The sequence below is a fragment of the Pistacia vera genome, unplaced genomic scaffold (assembly GCF_008641045.1).
Source record: "Pistacia vera cultivar Batoury unplaced genomic scaffold, PisVer_v2 Contig555, whole genome shotgun sequence".
Classification (NCBI taxonomy): domain Eukaryota; kingdom Viridiplantae; phylum Streptophyta; class Magnoliopsida; order Sapindales; family Anacardiaceae; genus Pistacia; species Pistacia vera.
The window spans coordinates 81304-100237 of record NW_022196396.1 but is presented as its reverse complement, the minus strand read 5'-3'; the positions used below and the strand labels follow the sequence as shown (position 1 = coordinate 100237).

Genomic DNA, 18934 nt, shown 5'->3' with positions numbered 1-18934 from the left:
TGGATATGGTCGGTAGACTTTAAAATAAGATATTTTCAGCTAAATTGTAAATTATTTTCTCACGAATTAAATGGTTATTGTCTCGTAACTTTTTCGTTGAAATCAGTGCATTTAAACCACGTGTACGCTATATATGACGATCTAACATGACTGCTTGACGTGGCAAAGATCTAGTGGTGAACTGCTTTGCCCTTCTTATTACCTTACCCATCAGAACCAACTAATAATTCCAGAAATATCAAAATCTCAATATAAACCCCACTAGGTCAGATTACAGAGAAAAAAAATTTATTTGATCTGGTTGGATGGTCCCAATGACATGGCCTCGTCTTCTTCTCATCACACACACATTCCTCTCTCTTCAGACCCTGGTAATTTATTATTCAATGAATTACATTTACTTTTAATTCAATTCCAAGATTATTTTTCTTTTCTAAATTTATCCTAAAATCAAGCTTTGTGTCCTTGTTTGCGGATTACCTGCTGCTGTTGTTAGATTCTTTTTCTTTTGTGTATCTTTGGTTTCGTTTGGTTGACGAGAAAATATAGGAAAAGAAAAGAAAATATTGTTCGAATAAAAGATTTTCCACTAATCTGAGTTCGTAGGTCTTTAACGAGGGTTACATTTTGATGTTGTATGAAGTGGAGATAAGTCAATTATTCTTTCCGAATTTGTTTTATGAATAACTTTTATTGGAAGTTTTTGTCCAGTTCACAACATTTTATTCCGCTTTTTATTATTATTTTAATTCTTTTATGTTGCAGGTGGAAAGCCCATAGATTCATTGGTTCCAATCCATATTGTGACAAATGCTTCTCAACTTCCATCTGAATTCTTAGAACCATCAGCTGAGAGGCAATTGATCATTGGTTTTGACTGTGAGGGAGTTGACCTATGTCGAATTGGAACGCTTTGTATTATGCAGGTATAATGTGTTTTTCACTCCCAATTATCCAAATTGTTGTACCATTCTTGTTAAATAATATATGTTCATTTGATGTTTTGAATTATTGTGTTTGTGGATTAGATATAATAGTAAACATTGTTACCTTAGGTTTTGTGCTTTCTGGCAGCTTGCATTTTCAGATGCTATATATCTGGTTGACGCTATTCAGGGTGGAGAGACGCTTATCAATGCCTGTAAGCCTGCACTTGAGTCTAGTTACATCACAAAAGTTATTCACGATTGCAAACGAGATAGTGAGGTCACTAGTTGATTTTGTTTTTTTCTGCATCATGGTATGTTTGATATGAGTTACTTCATATTATTGCTATTGTTAAAATTTTTTATTTTTTGTAGGCATTGTATTTTCAATTCGGCATTAAGTTGCACAATGTTGTGGATACCCAGGTAAGATTATTTAATGACTCGCTGAAACTTATGGGTGCAATTTTATATGTTTTTTGTGATTTGGAGAACCAAAAGATGTCATAGTTTAATTTTTTTGTTTGTGACATGAGGAACGTAAAGAGTGTATGGATTTGAAGAACGTTAAAATTTGGTCTTTTGGTTTACCAATGGCAATGTCTATACTTATCCTCTTGCTCTTATTCAACTGCCCAGTCTTTGTTTTTGCCATAGTTTTTTTTCTTTACAATTGGAGAATAAATGTATAATTTCCCTGGTTTGACTTTTAAGTCTCTTTTTCCCTGGTAATACTCCCTTTCCTCCCTCTGTTTTAGATTGATGATTAGCATTCTTAAAGTCTGCAGAATGCTACTGGACTTGCAGTTTTTTGGAAACGTTCAAGATATGATTAGACTATGGTCCTTTGTGTTTTTTAGAGAAAAAAGTTAAGAAAAAAAGAAAAATCATATGGGGTTGATGACTTGGAAAATCTTTGCATTTTCTCTGTTTTAATACTAGCCAGCTTGGCCTCATGTTAACCTGCTTTGTCTGAGTCGGCCATATGATTTCTTAAATTGGCTTGTACTTTTTGAGTTCACTTGTTGAAGAAGCATCCATTTTAACTCCTTTTTATGAGAAATGCAAGTTTGCACTTGAAGTTTCTTACGCAGATAAAATACGTTTATGGAGTTTCAAGCCTTCATTTTCTTATTGATGTACACAATCAAGAGAATTTTAAGAAGTTGATTTTTCCTGTTCTTTTTGGGGCTTGTAGATTGCATATTCTCTGATAGAAGAGCAAGAAGGACGGAAAAGATCACCAGATGACTACATATCATTTGTTGGCCTCCTCGCAGATCCACGTTATTGCGGTATTTTATATGTCGTGGTATCCTTTTAAATATTTATTTGTTTCATGTAAAAGAACCTTTTTGTTTGTTAACTTTTTTCCTCAATGTTTGTTTGTTTTAGTGTTTTCATGAATGCATTTGATGCTTGCTTAAGATTTTTATTTATATGCTCCTGTAAATTGCTTCTGATGACTAAGTAGCTACCTTGATGCCTTCATTGATTAAGGCAGTTAATCATTTTTTAAAATATGTGTCTCTGGTTCAGTATTAAATTGTCTGCACCAAATTGCTTAATTTATTACTTTTGCTAATAATTTTGAGGACTTGAATCAGGCATATCTTATCAGGAGAAGGAAGAGGTCCGTGTCCTCCTGAGGCAGGTTAGTTTGGAGGTCTTGTTCACTTTGAATTTCTCTTTTACGGTAGTTGAAACTACTGGAATTCTTCATGGAAGTAAAAGTGGCCATTTCACTGTCTTCATTTCATTCTATTAAACTCTTTTTAAGTTTGCCTTTTTCGTAGCATTGTAGGAAGCATTTCAAGGGAGATTTCAAATGCAGAAATGGTTTTTATGTGGGAAAAAATAAATAGTATGCAGCCTTATGAGCAATTTTTAAAATTATCTCTTTCAGGAAACACTTTTTCTTTGAAGTTTCATTCAACTTAAAAATCATATTGTGAATAGGCTAGAGATACGAGATCTCTGTATGTTATGTAAAAGATTGTATATGCTTCGGCCGTTGGCATTAAGTAGCCTTCTTAGGATCTTAGAGATCTATTGATAAAGAAACAGGATTGGATCACCATATTATGATTTATAATGGGTAGAGTAACTGATTTCCTTCCATATGTTTAGTCGAGGTTGATATTGTGTTGTACTATAACAAACAAGAAGGCTGGAAATTATAACCTACAAACTTGAAACAAAAGCATACCAAGAATTATCATTAAAATCAGTGCAGACCTTTATTTCCAATGCATTTTTGTTTCATCTGCACAATTGCCTCTTGCATATTATGACTGAAGTGACAGTCTGATTTTGCTGCAATAATGTATAGCAATGTCATGTCTTCAAACTAGCATCTTATGAGATGCATCAAATCTGTAATGTACAGGACCCCAAGTTTTGGACTTACCGGCCACTAACTGACCTGATGGTCCGAGCAGCTGCAGATGATGTCCGCTTTCTCCCCTACATCTATCACAATATGATGAAGAAACTGAATGAACAATCCTTATGGTATCTTGCTGTTCGTGGTGCACTTTATTGTCGATGTTTCTGCATCAATGATAATGACTATGGTGATTGGCCATCCCTTCCACCAATTCCAGGTTTTTATTTTCTTTGAATTTCAATCTTGTTACAAATTTATTATTTCTTGTTTGTATATCTTTCGAAATTATTTTTTTCTTCTTTGTATATTGTTCCTTGAGTATGAGAAATTGGTCAATCCAATGAGCTTTTTTCTTAATGTAACTTATATATTTAATTTTCATTTTAATTATTAATAAGGAAGGTACTGTAGTAATTAGATATAATGTCTCTCTTTCATGAACCATAATTTTCATGTTTAAATTCACTGCAGAAAAACTTTGTCATTATCTAACTAACGAGTTTTGGTGTTTAACTTCTGGGTAATTGATTATATGTCTATATTGTTTTGTGTGTTCATTCCTTATTACCTGTCTTCACATATTTCTTATATCTATGCTTACTTTGCTACCTCATTATTCTTGGGTCAATTGGTTTTATGCTTTCTGTTTCATATCAGAAGGTATTACATATGTTATTGTAATTCGAAATAAGTCAAATTATTTGAAAGTAGGATTCATGTATTGTTGAGATATAGTGTATACACTAAGAAATGGAAGGGAAAATTCAGTGCATATGTATGTTTGTAACAAACCTTTAGTTAGATAAATTTGCATCAAGCCAATATATGTGTTTCAGTATCTGCTCCCTAACTGTGATTGTGAATGGTATAGAAGCACCTAGTCAGATTTGTAGTTGCACTAAATTTGTTTGATGTATAGTTTATTAATAACACAAGATGTAAGGGACAAATGACTTAAGTTTGCTGTTTGGTACGTCATGCAACTTTAGTGTTGTTGAGATTTCAAGATGCTGATATAGATTTGTGGTTTATCTATGTAGATAGCTTGATAGGGGAGGGAGATGCTCCTGAGGAAGAAATACTGTCAATTCTCGGTGTTCCTCCTGGAAAGATGGGACTTATTATTGGAAGAAGAGGATCTTCCATTTTGGCAATTAAGGAATCTTGCGAGTATATATATCACTCTTTCTTTGTGTTTGTATCTGTGCATTGGATACAAATGCAATTTTTTTCTCTTTTGTATGCAAGCACCAATATGGTCTTCTCATTCTTTATTTCAAACTCTATTCTTTGCAGGGCGGAAATTCTCATTGGAGGTGCTAAGGGTCCACCTGACAAGGTTAGTCGGCAAATCTTCTGAATAATTTTACAGTTGCTCCTATGTATTTTTACCTACGCTGTGTACCAATCTCGTTGTGTGGTTCCTCTTGATTTAGGATTGAAGCATCTAAAATTATGATATGGCATATGGGTGACTTTTTTAACATGCATTGCTATATGAAGGAAAACATAAACATGCTACACTTTTTGAGAGGATACTTCACTAGTTACTGAACTAAAAGTATCCTCACTTCTCTTTCATAGCAAAATTGTAGATAGCAGCTGATGTATAGTTTGGAATGTTAGAAGCATTGTGGATAATCCCTGACATCCATGTATTGATTTTCTTAGATGGTTCTAGAATGACAAAGCTTCTCCCTTTGGCTCATCTAAAATTTGCATTGCTCTATTACCTTTATCTTAGCTCATAAATATTGCTTGAGATTTCCATGTTGTCATTTCCACTCTCCAGTTATCTTTGATAATTCCTGTCCTAACTTCATTCGTGCACAAATTTGTGTTTGTTCTTGTATCAATGTTTTATACGAGTTAAGTAAAAGAAACAGTAAGAAAATATTTCAAATACAAGATTTTGGAGTCAAGGAAGCCCCTAGTTCATGTATGTGTAGAACAAAAGAGCATTCACAAATGAAGTACTGTGCATCTCTTTTGCCCAATTACTGAATGAGTTATGGTTTTCTTGTAGGTATTCATCATAGGACCAGTGAAGCAAGTTAGGAAAGCAGAAGCCATGTTAAGGGGGAGAATGTTGGAAGTCTATTACTAAGGAGCATTTGTCTTTAGTGCTTCTTTTCAAACTCAAATCTTTATAACAATAATAATCACTTTTACTGCTGTAATATTGTTGCCCAACTTTAGATGTTTGCTGTTATGATCATTCTTGGGTAGGTCTGTTTGTCTTCCAAATTAAGTTGCTGTGTTATCATATGGTCAAATGCCAAGGTTCACTCAAAATCATTAAGTCCAACTAAATTAACTAATTATTCCCAATATATAATACAAATATTAACGCTAAATTCAACAACAGAAGAACACCCTGCCGGAGGACCAGCTCTAAAGAAACGAGTCTGGATCACATGACATTATTTTCAAGTGGGTTCTTTATAAACATATGCAAAGAAGAGTTCTACTCTTATCTGCTAGCGAATCCATGCAATTACTGCCAAAAACAATCCCCCTGGCTCTGCTCATTAAACTGCTTTTCAATGGTTTTATTTTATTTATTTATTTATTTTGAAAACATATTGGGTAATACTAATATGGAGTCATAATGTTGTATTATCCGAGTCTTTGATAAGATTCTTATGCACTACCGGAATAAAAACCTAACCTAAACGTTTAACTCTTGCTTATGCTATATAGCTATGCAGGTTGAAGTCATCTTTAATATTCTTTATCCGAAGTACGTAACAGCACCAGAACATCTAACTGCTAATTCGTTTTAACTAATAAGAAGCCCATACAAATTTCTTACAGTAAATTGAAAAACTGAGCCATCAGAACTTGACGGTACTCTTACATAGAAGTAACTCTATCAATAAAATTTAACATACAGCAATCCAAAGTCTCTCCTTATAATCAGGCGCAATAATCAAGTCACCATATTGTTTTTTCATGTATTTACTTACGAACAAGAACAACTAAGCACACAAATATGCTCAACACTTCAAATACCTTAGCCAAGTGGGCAAAAGAATATTGAGAATACACTGGATAAATGAACCAAAAATAAAAAAATAAAAAATTTTACTTTTTGAAGCTGCCACCATATTGATATTGTTGGCCACCAAGGTTTGAGAATAAGTCATCTTCAACTGTTGCTTGTGAAGATGTAAACCCAGATCTACCAAGACCAGACCCCGTGCCCATTGCTCTTCCCATGTAAAATGAAGTGGGAGGGCCCTTTGTAATTTCTTCTGATCCATCACTCAGTCCACCCACAACACCAATATCGGCCAATGATACCTTCTTGGCTGCAAGGTGCACAATACGAAGTGCTTATGAGGTAAAACTTGGGCAATTGAATACTCATATGTTAACACAGAGAGGGAGAAATGTCTGTATATAAAAACAAATTGCATGCAGATTACTATGACTAAAGGACTACATCTATCCTCACAGGCAATGACAAGGACCATTTCCAAACGTTTTAGTTGCTTCTGCCATCATCTAAATTTGTGCTCATGAAACAGTTTCATTCATGTCATCATGGAAGCAGCCAAACATGTCAGTTATTAACTATTCCCAGAAGTTTAAACAAGATCGGACCGATAGGGAGAGGACAAAATGTATCATGTCCCAAGGTCCCCCTCCATATCTGAACATGAAAATGATTAGTGCAGATTCCATGGTCCAACTCTAAATCTGAGACTTCAAGCATCATATATATTTTATGCACAAACTTGGATCCACTACCATAGTCAAACTATTAAATGTATACAGCAAGAAATTTGTCTAACTATAGATCTATGGAGACAAGATTACAATATCGAGCAACATAATACATACATGAAAATATTATTTAATATATGTGAAGCAATACAATATACAACATTGCAAGCATAAAAAAATATTTAGGTGGTTGCAAAATATACTTACGAGCAGATATATTAAGATCAATTATCCCACGACTTAGTGAATCTGCCCAAATTCCAGATTTCACCTGGAAAGCGTCCTTTTTGGTTTGAGTAGTTGAGACTGATGAAGACTTTCCGCCCAAGTTGTTAAGGCTGGAATCACTGGTAGGATTTTGTGTAGCTTCAGTAGATACTGACTCGGAGTTAGAAGTGAAAGCACCAAAAAGATCAGATCCATCAAAACTATTGAGTGGAACCGTAGCAAATGGATCAACAATGTCGATATTTGTTGGTCCAGAATTTGAAGGCTTGGCTGGTGGCTGCACAACTGGCTCCGAGGTGGCAAAAAAGTCAACTGGTGAAGGAACTGCAGATGACACAGCAGGTTGCGAAGCAAATAGATCGACCTCGGTCTGCATAAATGGTCATTATGAAAATTAAGTGCAGAAACAAAATTACTTTAGCACCTAATGGAGAATGAATACATCCCAAGTCCTACTCCAGCATAAAAATACATCTTTCAACAACCAAAACATTTATCTACTCAGTCAAGCAAATATTCTTCTACTCTGTGTCAACTCTTAGTATTGTCAAGTCAGTATCTCATCCAAGAAACACACATAACATTTATTCCATACCTTTGTGGGTAAATCCTAAATCATCAGATATATGGTAGCAATGCCTTTACAACATAACATTGAACATGCACGCAAAATATATGAATCCCTAGGTTTGCATAAAATAAATTATAACTTACACAAGTAGAACATTCATTGGTAAATTAACACATTTGATGAGCATTTACCATCAACACATAATGTTTCATAGTGTAAGACTGTGGCTAGTCAACTTGTCACTGAAAATATAAGATACACAACATTCTCAAAGTTAAGAAGATCATGATATCTTTCTTAGTTTTCCTTTCATAAGGAGTAAACAAGACATTGATGAACATGCTTTACAGTTCTAGAAAAGAATCAGACCTTAGTCTGAGAACTTGTTCCTGTTTCTGGCTGAGGTTTTGCTGATACAAAAGCTGCATCAGCAAAAAGATCAACCTCTGAGGAATTGCCATTCGATGCAGATGTTTCTGCAGGAACTGAAGTTGGTGCATCCATAAGGTCACCAATCAAACTGTCTCCAAACAGATCCACTTGTTTAGAGCTTCCAGCATCTGGTTCTGTCAAATAAGACAATGCAAATATATGGTTTGTAACAAGTATCCAATCCAAATATAATTAGTGCAACAGTATGAAATGCATCTTATTCAACAAGTTTCTAAACCTACAACATTGTCCAAACGGAATCAGGCAATTCACAAGGTTCATATGGCACAGGAAGATTTATGGCTCATATATGCAACTACCATATAAACTATCAATAAAAAACAGCCCTAGCTGCTGGGAATGAAACTCTCTAGGCCTCACATGTTCCAGCACAACCACACCTTCTATATAACTCCCCTCTCCTCAACCCACTAACGATTATGCATTCCAATCATATCCTCATTAGCAAGGAATGGAAAGTTAAGTAACCATGTAAATTTCATTTACAGTCTATCCATTTACAATCTCTTGATTTGCTGTATATTTATTTGAATATACATATCTGTGAAAGTATGATAGCCCTATTCGACAAAGCTCTAAACTATATGAAGAACGGGCAACAGACATGCAATTGCAGTGACAAACCAAACAATATATACTTAACAACCTAAACATGTATGTGACCCTACGAGGCTTCTTTTTGATTAATTGAAGAAACAACTAACAGCATAACCAGTCACACAGAATACTTACTGTTACTAGAAACCCCACGAGGATCAAAATCATCATCAAAATTATTTGACGGAACACCTGAACTGTAATTATCTGAGTCTTTTGATTTTGTTGCTGATTTTGATGCGTTAGATGCAATATTATCTTGACCCTTGCTGCAAAAGTAACATTGTAAAATTAACAGTATACTAACTTTAAAGAGGCAAAGAGAAACTCCTGACACTTAGTGACAGAATGGTTCAATCAACTCTCCCCCTCTCCCTCTTGGTGCAAGAAAAAATATCTATCATAACAGAATTAAACCTGAGACCAGCCATACCGTAAAGACCCCTTCTTCAACGTGCTCCCTTGATTTTCACTTGCAGCCCCTCGACGTGACTTTCCAAATGTATCCTTTTCGAACTTATCCTCTCCATACCAATCCCTTTCTTTATAACTATCCTCCTGAAAACCTCCATAACGATCACTACTTTGAAAGCCACCACTACCATAAGAGGAGGCCGAACCAGTCTTATATGTTATCCCAGAAGATGAAAGTCCAAAGTACCTAAGGATAGTGGCATGGATATAGTTAATGCACTGAAAACAAAAGCAACAATAGAATTTGTAGAAGCTGAAATTTACCACATATTTGTAGCTCCTAAACCTATGACTTACTTTTCACGATTTGCAGCAGCTTTAGTTCTAACTTCTTCTATTTTATCTTTGTTGTTCAGAAGGGTCACTATGATCTCTGCCTTCTTCCGCACATTAATTCCCATATCCTTCCCATTTGGCTCAACATACTCAAAACTTGATAAAGACTAATCAATGCAGAAGAGATAACAAGTAACCAGAATTAAGAAAAAATAAAACTTGATTCCGAACATGTTAAAGGATTGCATAGGCATATCAGGAAAATATAAAACAATAGTCCTTACTGATATCTGAAAAGTATGTTCTATTATGTCATCTACTGCACGTTCAGATCCATGGGAAACCAAATATTCTATAACAGCCAATGCCTGATACAGGAGCAGTTTCACATATTAGTGCTTTAAAAATGTAATTAAGCGTAAAGATGGGAAATGGATGTAAAAGATTTTGTATATGTGAATCTTTAGGTTGATACTGCAATAATGAAGGAATATGCTACCTTGTAAACATAACGCCAGTCCTTGCCAGTTTCACCTAATCTTGTCCACAGAACATTCATTACTAACTGACATTCAGAGCTACCAGACATAGTAACTAATCAGTTAATTACAAAATAAAGATATCATTCTTTAAAAATACATCAATACTTGCAAAAAGTTAACACAAACTAACAATTTCTTAGTGGCCTGTGCTATTTCAGCCAATGCAGTGCCATGAGGACCCCAAGGTTCATTATCTGTCGCATCCAATACCTGTTTTAATAATGATAAATTCATGTAATAAACTACAAATGAATTAAAAAAAAAACTTTAAAGACTCACATAATGGCAGGAATGATTCATATTATCCACACAACACAGGCTTCAACTGTAGCCAGTCTAGCCCCCACAAAGTTATGGTATATTTGGCATACTGTAACATATACCTATAATTACCCATCAATCCAAATTGATCCATCAGATTATGAGAATGAAAATGAGACAGAGACATTATATTATGACAAATAGAAGCATACCTTTCCAAATTAATAACTAATTTTAGAACAGCAAGAATGAATGGTGATTCGCTAAATAGGCACTTCCATACATCAAAAAAAAGTAAGACCATTCAGATAAATTACCTTAGTCTACTTTTCAAAAATTTCAACATAACCTATTTCTAATGGCACCATAGCAACTTGAACTTCAATCCATAACTTAGAACACAAAGTTGGAGTATAAAAACTAAGCATTCGTTTCAAAGTTTCTAACAATAGCAATGGCCAACTGAAATTAATGTATGAAATAAAATACACCTATCAAAATCAAAACCTGAAGCATAAGTTAATTAGATAGTAGCATAAACTGCGCAAACCTATCTGAACAGCTCACCTTAAACATTTCATACAACAATTTCAACCTCAACAGAGTTTTTCATTGCAATATAAATCTCACGTATGCATCATCAACTAAGTTATATTTCATGATTAATTAAAAAAAAAAAAAAAAAAAAAAATCAATATAAGGTGGAGAAACTGAATGCCTTACCTTCTGTTCGATCTCCGGAACCTTCAAAACCTTCAAATTCACCTCCCTCTTTCTGTAAATAATTTAATAAAAAAATAATAAAATAAAAGACGATTTGATGGAAGAAAAATCTGATCGAATCATAGAATTGTAAAGAGGAGATAGGAGCCACATTTCGCGAACTGTCTGATCGATGACCTTCATGAAATCCATGATGATAGATCTGCAAAATTGATAGACAAAATTATGCTATAGGAAATTACGCCTTAGATCTTAGATAATTGTCGATCAAGAATGCATTAATAAATTAACTGTAAACTATAACCTATAAAGGCAGAAATTCAGATCTTGGATTGAATGTGGTTGCAAGGGTGAAGAGGTAATCAGATTGTGTTGGTTTTATTACATACCGAGACACGGACGAAATTTTTTAGAAACGACGACGTTACTCGCGTCTATATTTTAATTTGTATCCACTCTGATCTGTGGTAATTATAAACTTATTTTGGCATGGAATTTTTTTTATTTTTATTTTAAATTAAATCAAGTATTGGTTTTTGATTGATTACGCGGATTTTATCACTTTTGTTCAAAAATAAAAAAAAAATGATGATGAGGTCTTAAACACTTTTTTTTTTTTGTGTGTGTTAGAGTCTAGAAATTAAGCACTCAACTAATCAATTAAATAAACCCCAATCTAACATAAACCGAAGTGAATCGAACTTAGGATCTCTTAGTAACCAAAGTCTATTCAACCATTCGCCACTCAATGTGGTTTTTAATAATCACTCTTGCTTTATATTTACGATATTATAGTTTTGAAAAATTATATAACATAATTGATGGAGCTTAACATTAATAATTTAAAAGTAATATCATAGATCTAAAATATTATTATAGTGAATTAACATAATTGGTGCACTTAATACAACTGTTAGAAACAAATCTAAAGCCCGCCAATTACTTGCCTCCATCCCGTTGTAATTTTAATTTTTGCTACTTACAAAACAATAACTTCTAAAATTGAAAACTGGGGTTGACTTTGTGTTTCCAAAACTAAGGGCGAAATTATTTTCTGACAGATTAGGGTTCATAATGTTTTAGGCCTTAAACAAAAGCTTATAGGAATGTAAGGGTGAGCACGGAGCGAGTAGAACCGAAACCTAGGGGGAGAACGTAACCTAATAACATTCTAGTTCCGTATCGGCATTGTGCGGGTAATTTTGATTCTATTTTTTTGGAACTGACACTGTGCGGTTCCATTCCGTTCTTATTGTGGAGGAACCGGAACCGAACCTGGAAAAAAAACCGTTTTGTATGATGAACCTGTATTCTGTGTAATTCTTTGAATTACCCTTGTGTTTGGTCATCACAACCTAGACTCAGCACTGAACAACTTAATTCCTGACATTATTTGTTCGAAATGAAATAATTGGTGGTTTCATTATTTTACATCCTACTACTCCTAAAATTAAAATAGAACCTGTAAAAGTTTTCAGAATACCGTATTAAAGAAGCATACAACTAGTACTATTACAGACAAATGACCCATTATAAAACTTAATATATTCTATATATATTATATTTTAAAGTTTGTTGTGACATAATGAAGTGACATGAATTGGAATTAGAATAGCCAATTAAATAAGTTATGAAGTGGTATTAAGAAGTAGGTGTGAGCTTAAAATATGTATATTGTGATTGGGAATTAATAATACGTATATAAATAGTTCAAATTTTTATTTTTCAATAAATATCAAAGTCTACCTTAATATAAAATCTCAATAAGTAACCGTAGCAAGATATTAATATACAGCTGATAATTTTAAACGAATGCAAATTTATCTTACTAGTTTAAATATACATACCTTACTCATTATAAACATTATCTTCTAGTTAAATTATTACTTATTACATTTTAATTGAAATAAACATGACTTACTTACTTTATAGTAATCATACGTTCAATTTGCGAGGATTACATTAAATTGATCTCCGAATTAATTTGAAGGCCATGGCCGTCTATATTGAGGTATAACATTTAAGAGATTATTTAATGGAAATAGTAGAAATTTAATTAATTATAACATTCATTATAGATTTATAGTCTAATCCACTTATCATTCTACAATTTCATTAAAACAGGTATACACACTTAATTGAATTATTAAAATTATAATTCAATTATATATCTCATTAAAAAATTTTTTATGATTACTAATTCCTATAAGGTCCTAAATCATACATTATTCCAGTTACTTACCTATAAATATTACTCTCTCACTTTGATTATATATAGTATATTAATCAACATATTAGTATTACTATTTACTACATAAACTTACTACATTAGCACATACTTACTTATAATGATTAGAATATCATTTATTACAACATTACCTCTATAACTTTAAGTATTGATTACGTCAATTTAATCTGGATGCAGTACCTTATATATGTAAGTGACTCCTTTAATTACTTATAACATTACCTAATTTAGATGATAGTTTATTGCTATTAAGACATTGTATTCATAAACAATTAATTATAACATTAATCCTGATAATAAATTTTAAAACTTTAAATTGAATTAAACATTACCTCTCTAGTTACATATACATTAAGCTTTACAATTGTTTATCATTCCTACATTTATGTGCCTGACATTGCTCATTTATGATTACTTAATTAATGTTATACATAGATGTACATATTTCTCATGATTTACCTAATTTATTATAAATTTATAACAGTTGCATTATAAACTTCATAATTTACTACATTATTCCTTATTTTACTTAAATGATGTGAATTTTTCCTTAAATATTACATTAAGATTCGTATCTCTGACTGTACTTAATCTTACTATTAACATTTCCATTATTTATGATCACATAATTAAGGTTAGACTATTTCACAATTATATACTTAATTGATTACGACATGTATATTACCAACATTAGTAATTACTATTTACTACATAACATAGGCACTAATACTTGCAAATGAATGATAGATAATTTACATTATTATAACATTACATTATAATTATAGTATTACATCCTTAATTAATATGTAACTTACATTGATAATTAAATTACATACTTAATTAATTATAACACTTATATTTATAAACAACTATTAATAGAATATTTAATATATATTAATAGATTAAAATTTCATACTTATGTAGTATTTATTATAGGTATAATTATCAACAAATGTACATGAATTTTAGATATCTTTATATTGATTATGACATATCATTATAACCATTAATTGTAACTATTCCATTATAAATGATATTATCTATTAATGATCAAAGAATTTCAATTAATTACCGATGTACATTATAGGTTAACTATTATTACGTTATAAATTATAACATATTGATATTAATTATATTATGATCACGTTAATTATTACAGTATTGTATATAACCGTTGAATATGATTACCTAATTATTATGCCTTTATATAACATTATAATTTACTACATTTATTACATTACTTAATTCAATGATTAAAAATTTAATAATTATTAATATATCTTCATATATTTATAGTATGATTACTTATCATTATGACTTCCATTATAAGCATGTATATAATTAATATTACTAAACTTATCAATTATATTTAACAATGATTAAATGTATTTAGATTTGATAGTATCACTTATTCTTATCCTAACAGTCCTATAGTATGATCACATAATATTATAGTCATACTAATTATTTACTGATTACTACCTTAGATTATGACATTATATTAAACCATCTAAATTATCAAATGGTCCACGTCTTTTTATTTTGTTTGTATCCACAACTTTTACAGTAGTTTACATGATCCATAATACTGTCTGCATTAACTTATACTTTAAAAGCTTTTAATCTTACTTATCACAAGAAAGCCCAACCAATAGCATTAATATTCGATTTACTTACAAAGTTATGATACCACATAATCCAACAGAGCCTATTAGGATGTCGCCACCAGGACACACGTTATTAATAGAAGCCGAAAAACCAAACTAAACCTTTTACACCAAAATTAGACTGTGGGTTGAAATTATTAACCAACACAAATTAGAATTAAAAAAATTATGCCCCTCCAAACTATTACATGATCAAAATGAATCTTAGATCAAACAAATAATACAAAACCCACGGTACAATAAAATTAAAATTTAGAGAAACATCCTTAAACAAATCACCCATAATTACTAACAAAAAATCATTACAACCTTAGGATTGAAGAAATTACAACACCTAGCCTCCTTCGTCAACAACTTCAACAATAAATAGTAGGAGAATATTTCCCCTTCTGTACCAAACTTTGCATACGAACAACACATCAAGTCCACCTATCACCAACACAATCATAAGTATTAGGAACTAAATCAATTAACACGAATAACAAAACCTTTTGAAATAAAAACAAAATTATAAAACAAGAATTCTTACAAGATTAAATAAAGAAAAACGACAAATATTCTTATACAAAATTTAGTCCCAAGAAGAACAAAATACCCTTTATCGATCTTCTGGTACAATACCCACAAAAAATTAAACAAAATATTTATTTCCTATTTGGTTAGAAAATAAAATGTTACAAGATTTAAGTGAAAAGAAAACTATTTCTGTTACCACTAGAGCGACAAAAAATATGTGCAACATCAACAATAAAACTATTACTATCTGTCCTCCACCTTTAGAAGAATTAAATGATAACCATCACACAAGTACAAATAATACTCAACCATTTTAAAAAACTTTAATAAATTGATGATGATCAAAAGCAACCAACATTAAGAGGACATTAAAAATATTCACATCAATAATTACTCTAATCAATTCTCCACCACCATTAGTCAACAAATGAATAGAATCGAAGATAATACTACCCACATAATACAAAATTTTCAAAAACCCCCGGTCAAATATAAAAATTACAAATCTCAATCCACCAACTTATTGGAATTCAACATCAACTTTAACATCAACTTCACACACCCTTTATTCACAAAAATTATTAATACCATTCTATTTGTTGACCCACCTTGTTTGACATTTCGCGAATAGAGGAATTAGTTAGATTCCCATAATTCACCATCAGCTTATTTTAGCAAATAGTTGGCTGTAAAAAACGACTCCTAGATGTTAGTCGCAATGGAGCAGGTCTGTTTCATATCAAGATTTCGCACACGGCCTATCGGTTCAATCCACGTAGGGCATGTGGACAGCTGGATTGTATGTCTGTCAAAAACGGATTAATCTGGAGAGAACTGCCCACACATATGGCCATAAATCGGGCGGGAGGTCTGTGCTGGTTAGAAGGTGGTGTGGGAGCACAAAACAGATCGAATGAACAGACGTAAAAAAGTTATTTCACACACAAATGTGCAAACGTAACAACAACAGACAACAAAATCGCTGGACACAAATACAGAATTGTCGTGCACAACCCAATTATTTACTACACTATACTCAAGACACACAAAAACCGATTCATAACACACTCCAAACAAAAAACCGAAAGTAAGCAAGTAGTGATCCTCATCACATACAGAAGGAAGAACGATTATTAATTCAAAAAATCGTTCGAAAATCCACAACCAAGAGGGAGGTGGTGACGCAGCCAACAAAGAGAACGGCACAGTGACACCATGCGACAAAATTCAGAAGCCCAGCTAACTAGTGCAATAATCAAGTGTGAGGAAAAGCCTCTACACACACCATAACAAATAGAACCACAAAACAAAAATGTGACCAAGTGTGGAGAAAAAAAGGGCCCCAGAGACACAACACACATTAACAACAACGGGATCCAGTCACTGAAACGCAATCAATATGAACTTGAGTCGTAGAAACACCTGGAGTAGGAAGTCGTCTACAAAACAGTAAATGTCAGAGTAAAAACCCGATGCCACCCACACAGTACGGTAATGATTTAACGAACAACAGTATGCGAAGTACACATGGTCCTGGAAAACACAAAAATCAAAACGATAATATTATTTAAACGATGAATTGGGGGAAAAGCCGCAAAAAACTAAGACAACCACAACCCGAAGGAAAGGAAAAAACACCAAAACAGTATAATGAAGCTCAAAATTCCAGTGTCAAAAGCAGGTACAATGAGCTCAAGATGAACAGAATAGATAGTTGACACAAGCTTAGGTAGACACTGAGCAAGTCAAAACTTAAGACAAAGGCCAACAAAATGAAGAAAAACAAAAAAAGATTATATGGAGCTAGGTCAACAAACATTAATTATAAATATCAATGCTCATGATGTACAAAATTTGATATTAAAAGTCCTATTAGCAAAAGATTTAGATCAAGACGTTATATTAGGTACACCTTTATCACTCAAATTTACCCTTTTAGTGTAACCAATAAAGAATTACACAAATATTTAGGACAAGAAGTAACATGATTCGTTACCTCCACTATAAAAGATATTAATAATTTAAAAGACTTATCAATATCAAAAATAATCTCGTTAACATAAGAAAAGACAAATTCATTTCTTAAAAAAGAGAAACTGAAAGGATAAAAACAATTAGAAACTCCAAAAATTCAAGAAATTATTAAAATAGAAAAGCGATTTTCACAAGACTATGCTCAACAATTCCAAACCCCTTTTGAATAGAAACAAACATGTAGTCTGTCTCCATATAAAAACTGTGATGAGAAAAATAACCAACAAAAGCTAGACCCACCAAATAAAGGAATACTCGAACACTGCCATAAAGAAATCAAAGATTACAAGAAAAAAATAATTAGACCAGTAAATCCCATGAATGTGCTGCCTTCTATGTCAATACTGCGGCAGAAAAAAGAAGGAGAGTCCAGATTAGTCCAATTATAAACTATAACAAAGTATTCATGGATAGATATCCCATCCCAACAAAAGATTTATTAATAGACTAATAATGCAACAATATTTCAAAATTTGATATGAACTCAGGATGGGGCAAGTCCAAATAGGAATTAGATAGATATAAACAACATTAATGTTCCTTTTGTCAATATGAATGGAACGTTATACCTTTCGGATTAAAATGCACCATCAGAATTTCAAACAATTATGAATGATATCTTTAATCCCTATAACACTTTACAATAGTATATATGGACGATGCTTGTTTATTCAGAATCAATAGATCACCATTAAACACTTAAAAATATTTGAAGAATTATTAAAAGAAATGGATTAGTTGTTTCAGCCACAAAAATGAAATTATTTCAAGCAAAAATCAGTTTTGATTAGAAAATTTAAAAGGAACTATAAACCAATTGATAGGACAATAGAATTCGCATAATTTCCCTGATGATTAAGAGATAAACACACATTACAAAGATTTTTAGGATGTCTTAATTATATAGCAGAGTTTTTCCAAGACCTTCTTTGCCAGATATGCAATTTGAAGATATAGCACACTAGCAAGATGTTCCTACACTGAACAGAATAGATGAATGGAATATAGACGGATTAGCTGAACATCAAATATTATATTTTTTACAAGAAATGACTATGGCAGCATTAGCTCATATATCACATGACAACACTGATTATCAAATAGCAAAAATATTGGTCTCAGGATTTACGGGAATGTTAAAAATTGGTGGATAATGATTTATCAGAATCACATAAACATCACATATTACACGCAACAAAAAAGACTAGGAAAGTCAAAATAGAAGTACTAGGCAAGTAGAGTATGAACATAAGAAGGAGATGCTGTGCCACATTAATTTATGCAATAACCAAAACTT

The 18934-nt window shown here is 32.2% G+C and overlaps 2 protein-coding genes across 2 annotated transcripts; one reads left to right on the top strand and one right to left on the bottom strand.

Annotated features, from left to right (window-relative positions):
• The first annotated feature begins 228 nt into the window (after window positions 1-228).
• Window positions 229-5537, top strand: LOC116108167. The gene is made up of 10 exons (XM_031394438.1): window positions 229-371; window positions 766-926; window positions 1075-1206; window positions 1302-1352; window positions 2125-2221; window positions 2534-2580; window positions 3316-3532; window positions 4356-4485; window positions 4612-4654; window positions 5342-5537. The coding sequence occupies exons 1-10, from the start codon at window positions 320-322 to the stop codon at window positions 5420-5422; spliced, it is 1011 nt and encodes a 336-aa protein (XP_031250298.1). The 5' UTR covers window positions 229-319; the 3' UTR covers window positions 5423-5537.
• A 615-nt stretch (window positions 5538-6152) lies between these two features.
• LOC116108166 (clathrin interactor EPSIN 1) lies at window positions 6153-11519 on the bottom strand. The gene is made up of 12 exons (XM_031394437.1): window positions 11477-11519; window positions 11324-11374; window positions 11173-11224; window positions 10319-10398; window positions 10146-10224; window positions 9931-10014; window positions 9668-9813; window positions 9330-9557; window positions 9032-9165; window positions 8216-8412; window positions 7255-7645; window positions 6153-6629 (listed from the first exon to the last, which is right to left on the bottom strand). The coding sequence occupies exons 2-12, from the start codon at window positions 11362-11364 to the stop codon at window positions 6403-6405; spliced, it is 1659 nt and encodes a 552-aa protein (XP_031250297.1). The 5' UTR covers window positions 11365-11374; window positions 11477-11519; the 3' UTR covers window positions 6153-6402.
• Between the last annotated feature and the right edge of the window lie 7415 nt (window positions 11520-18934).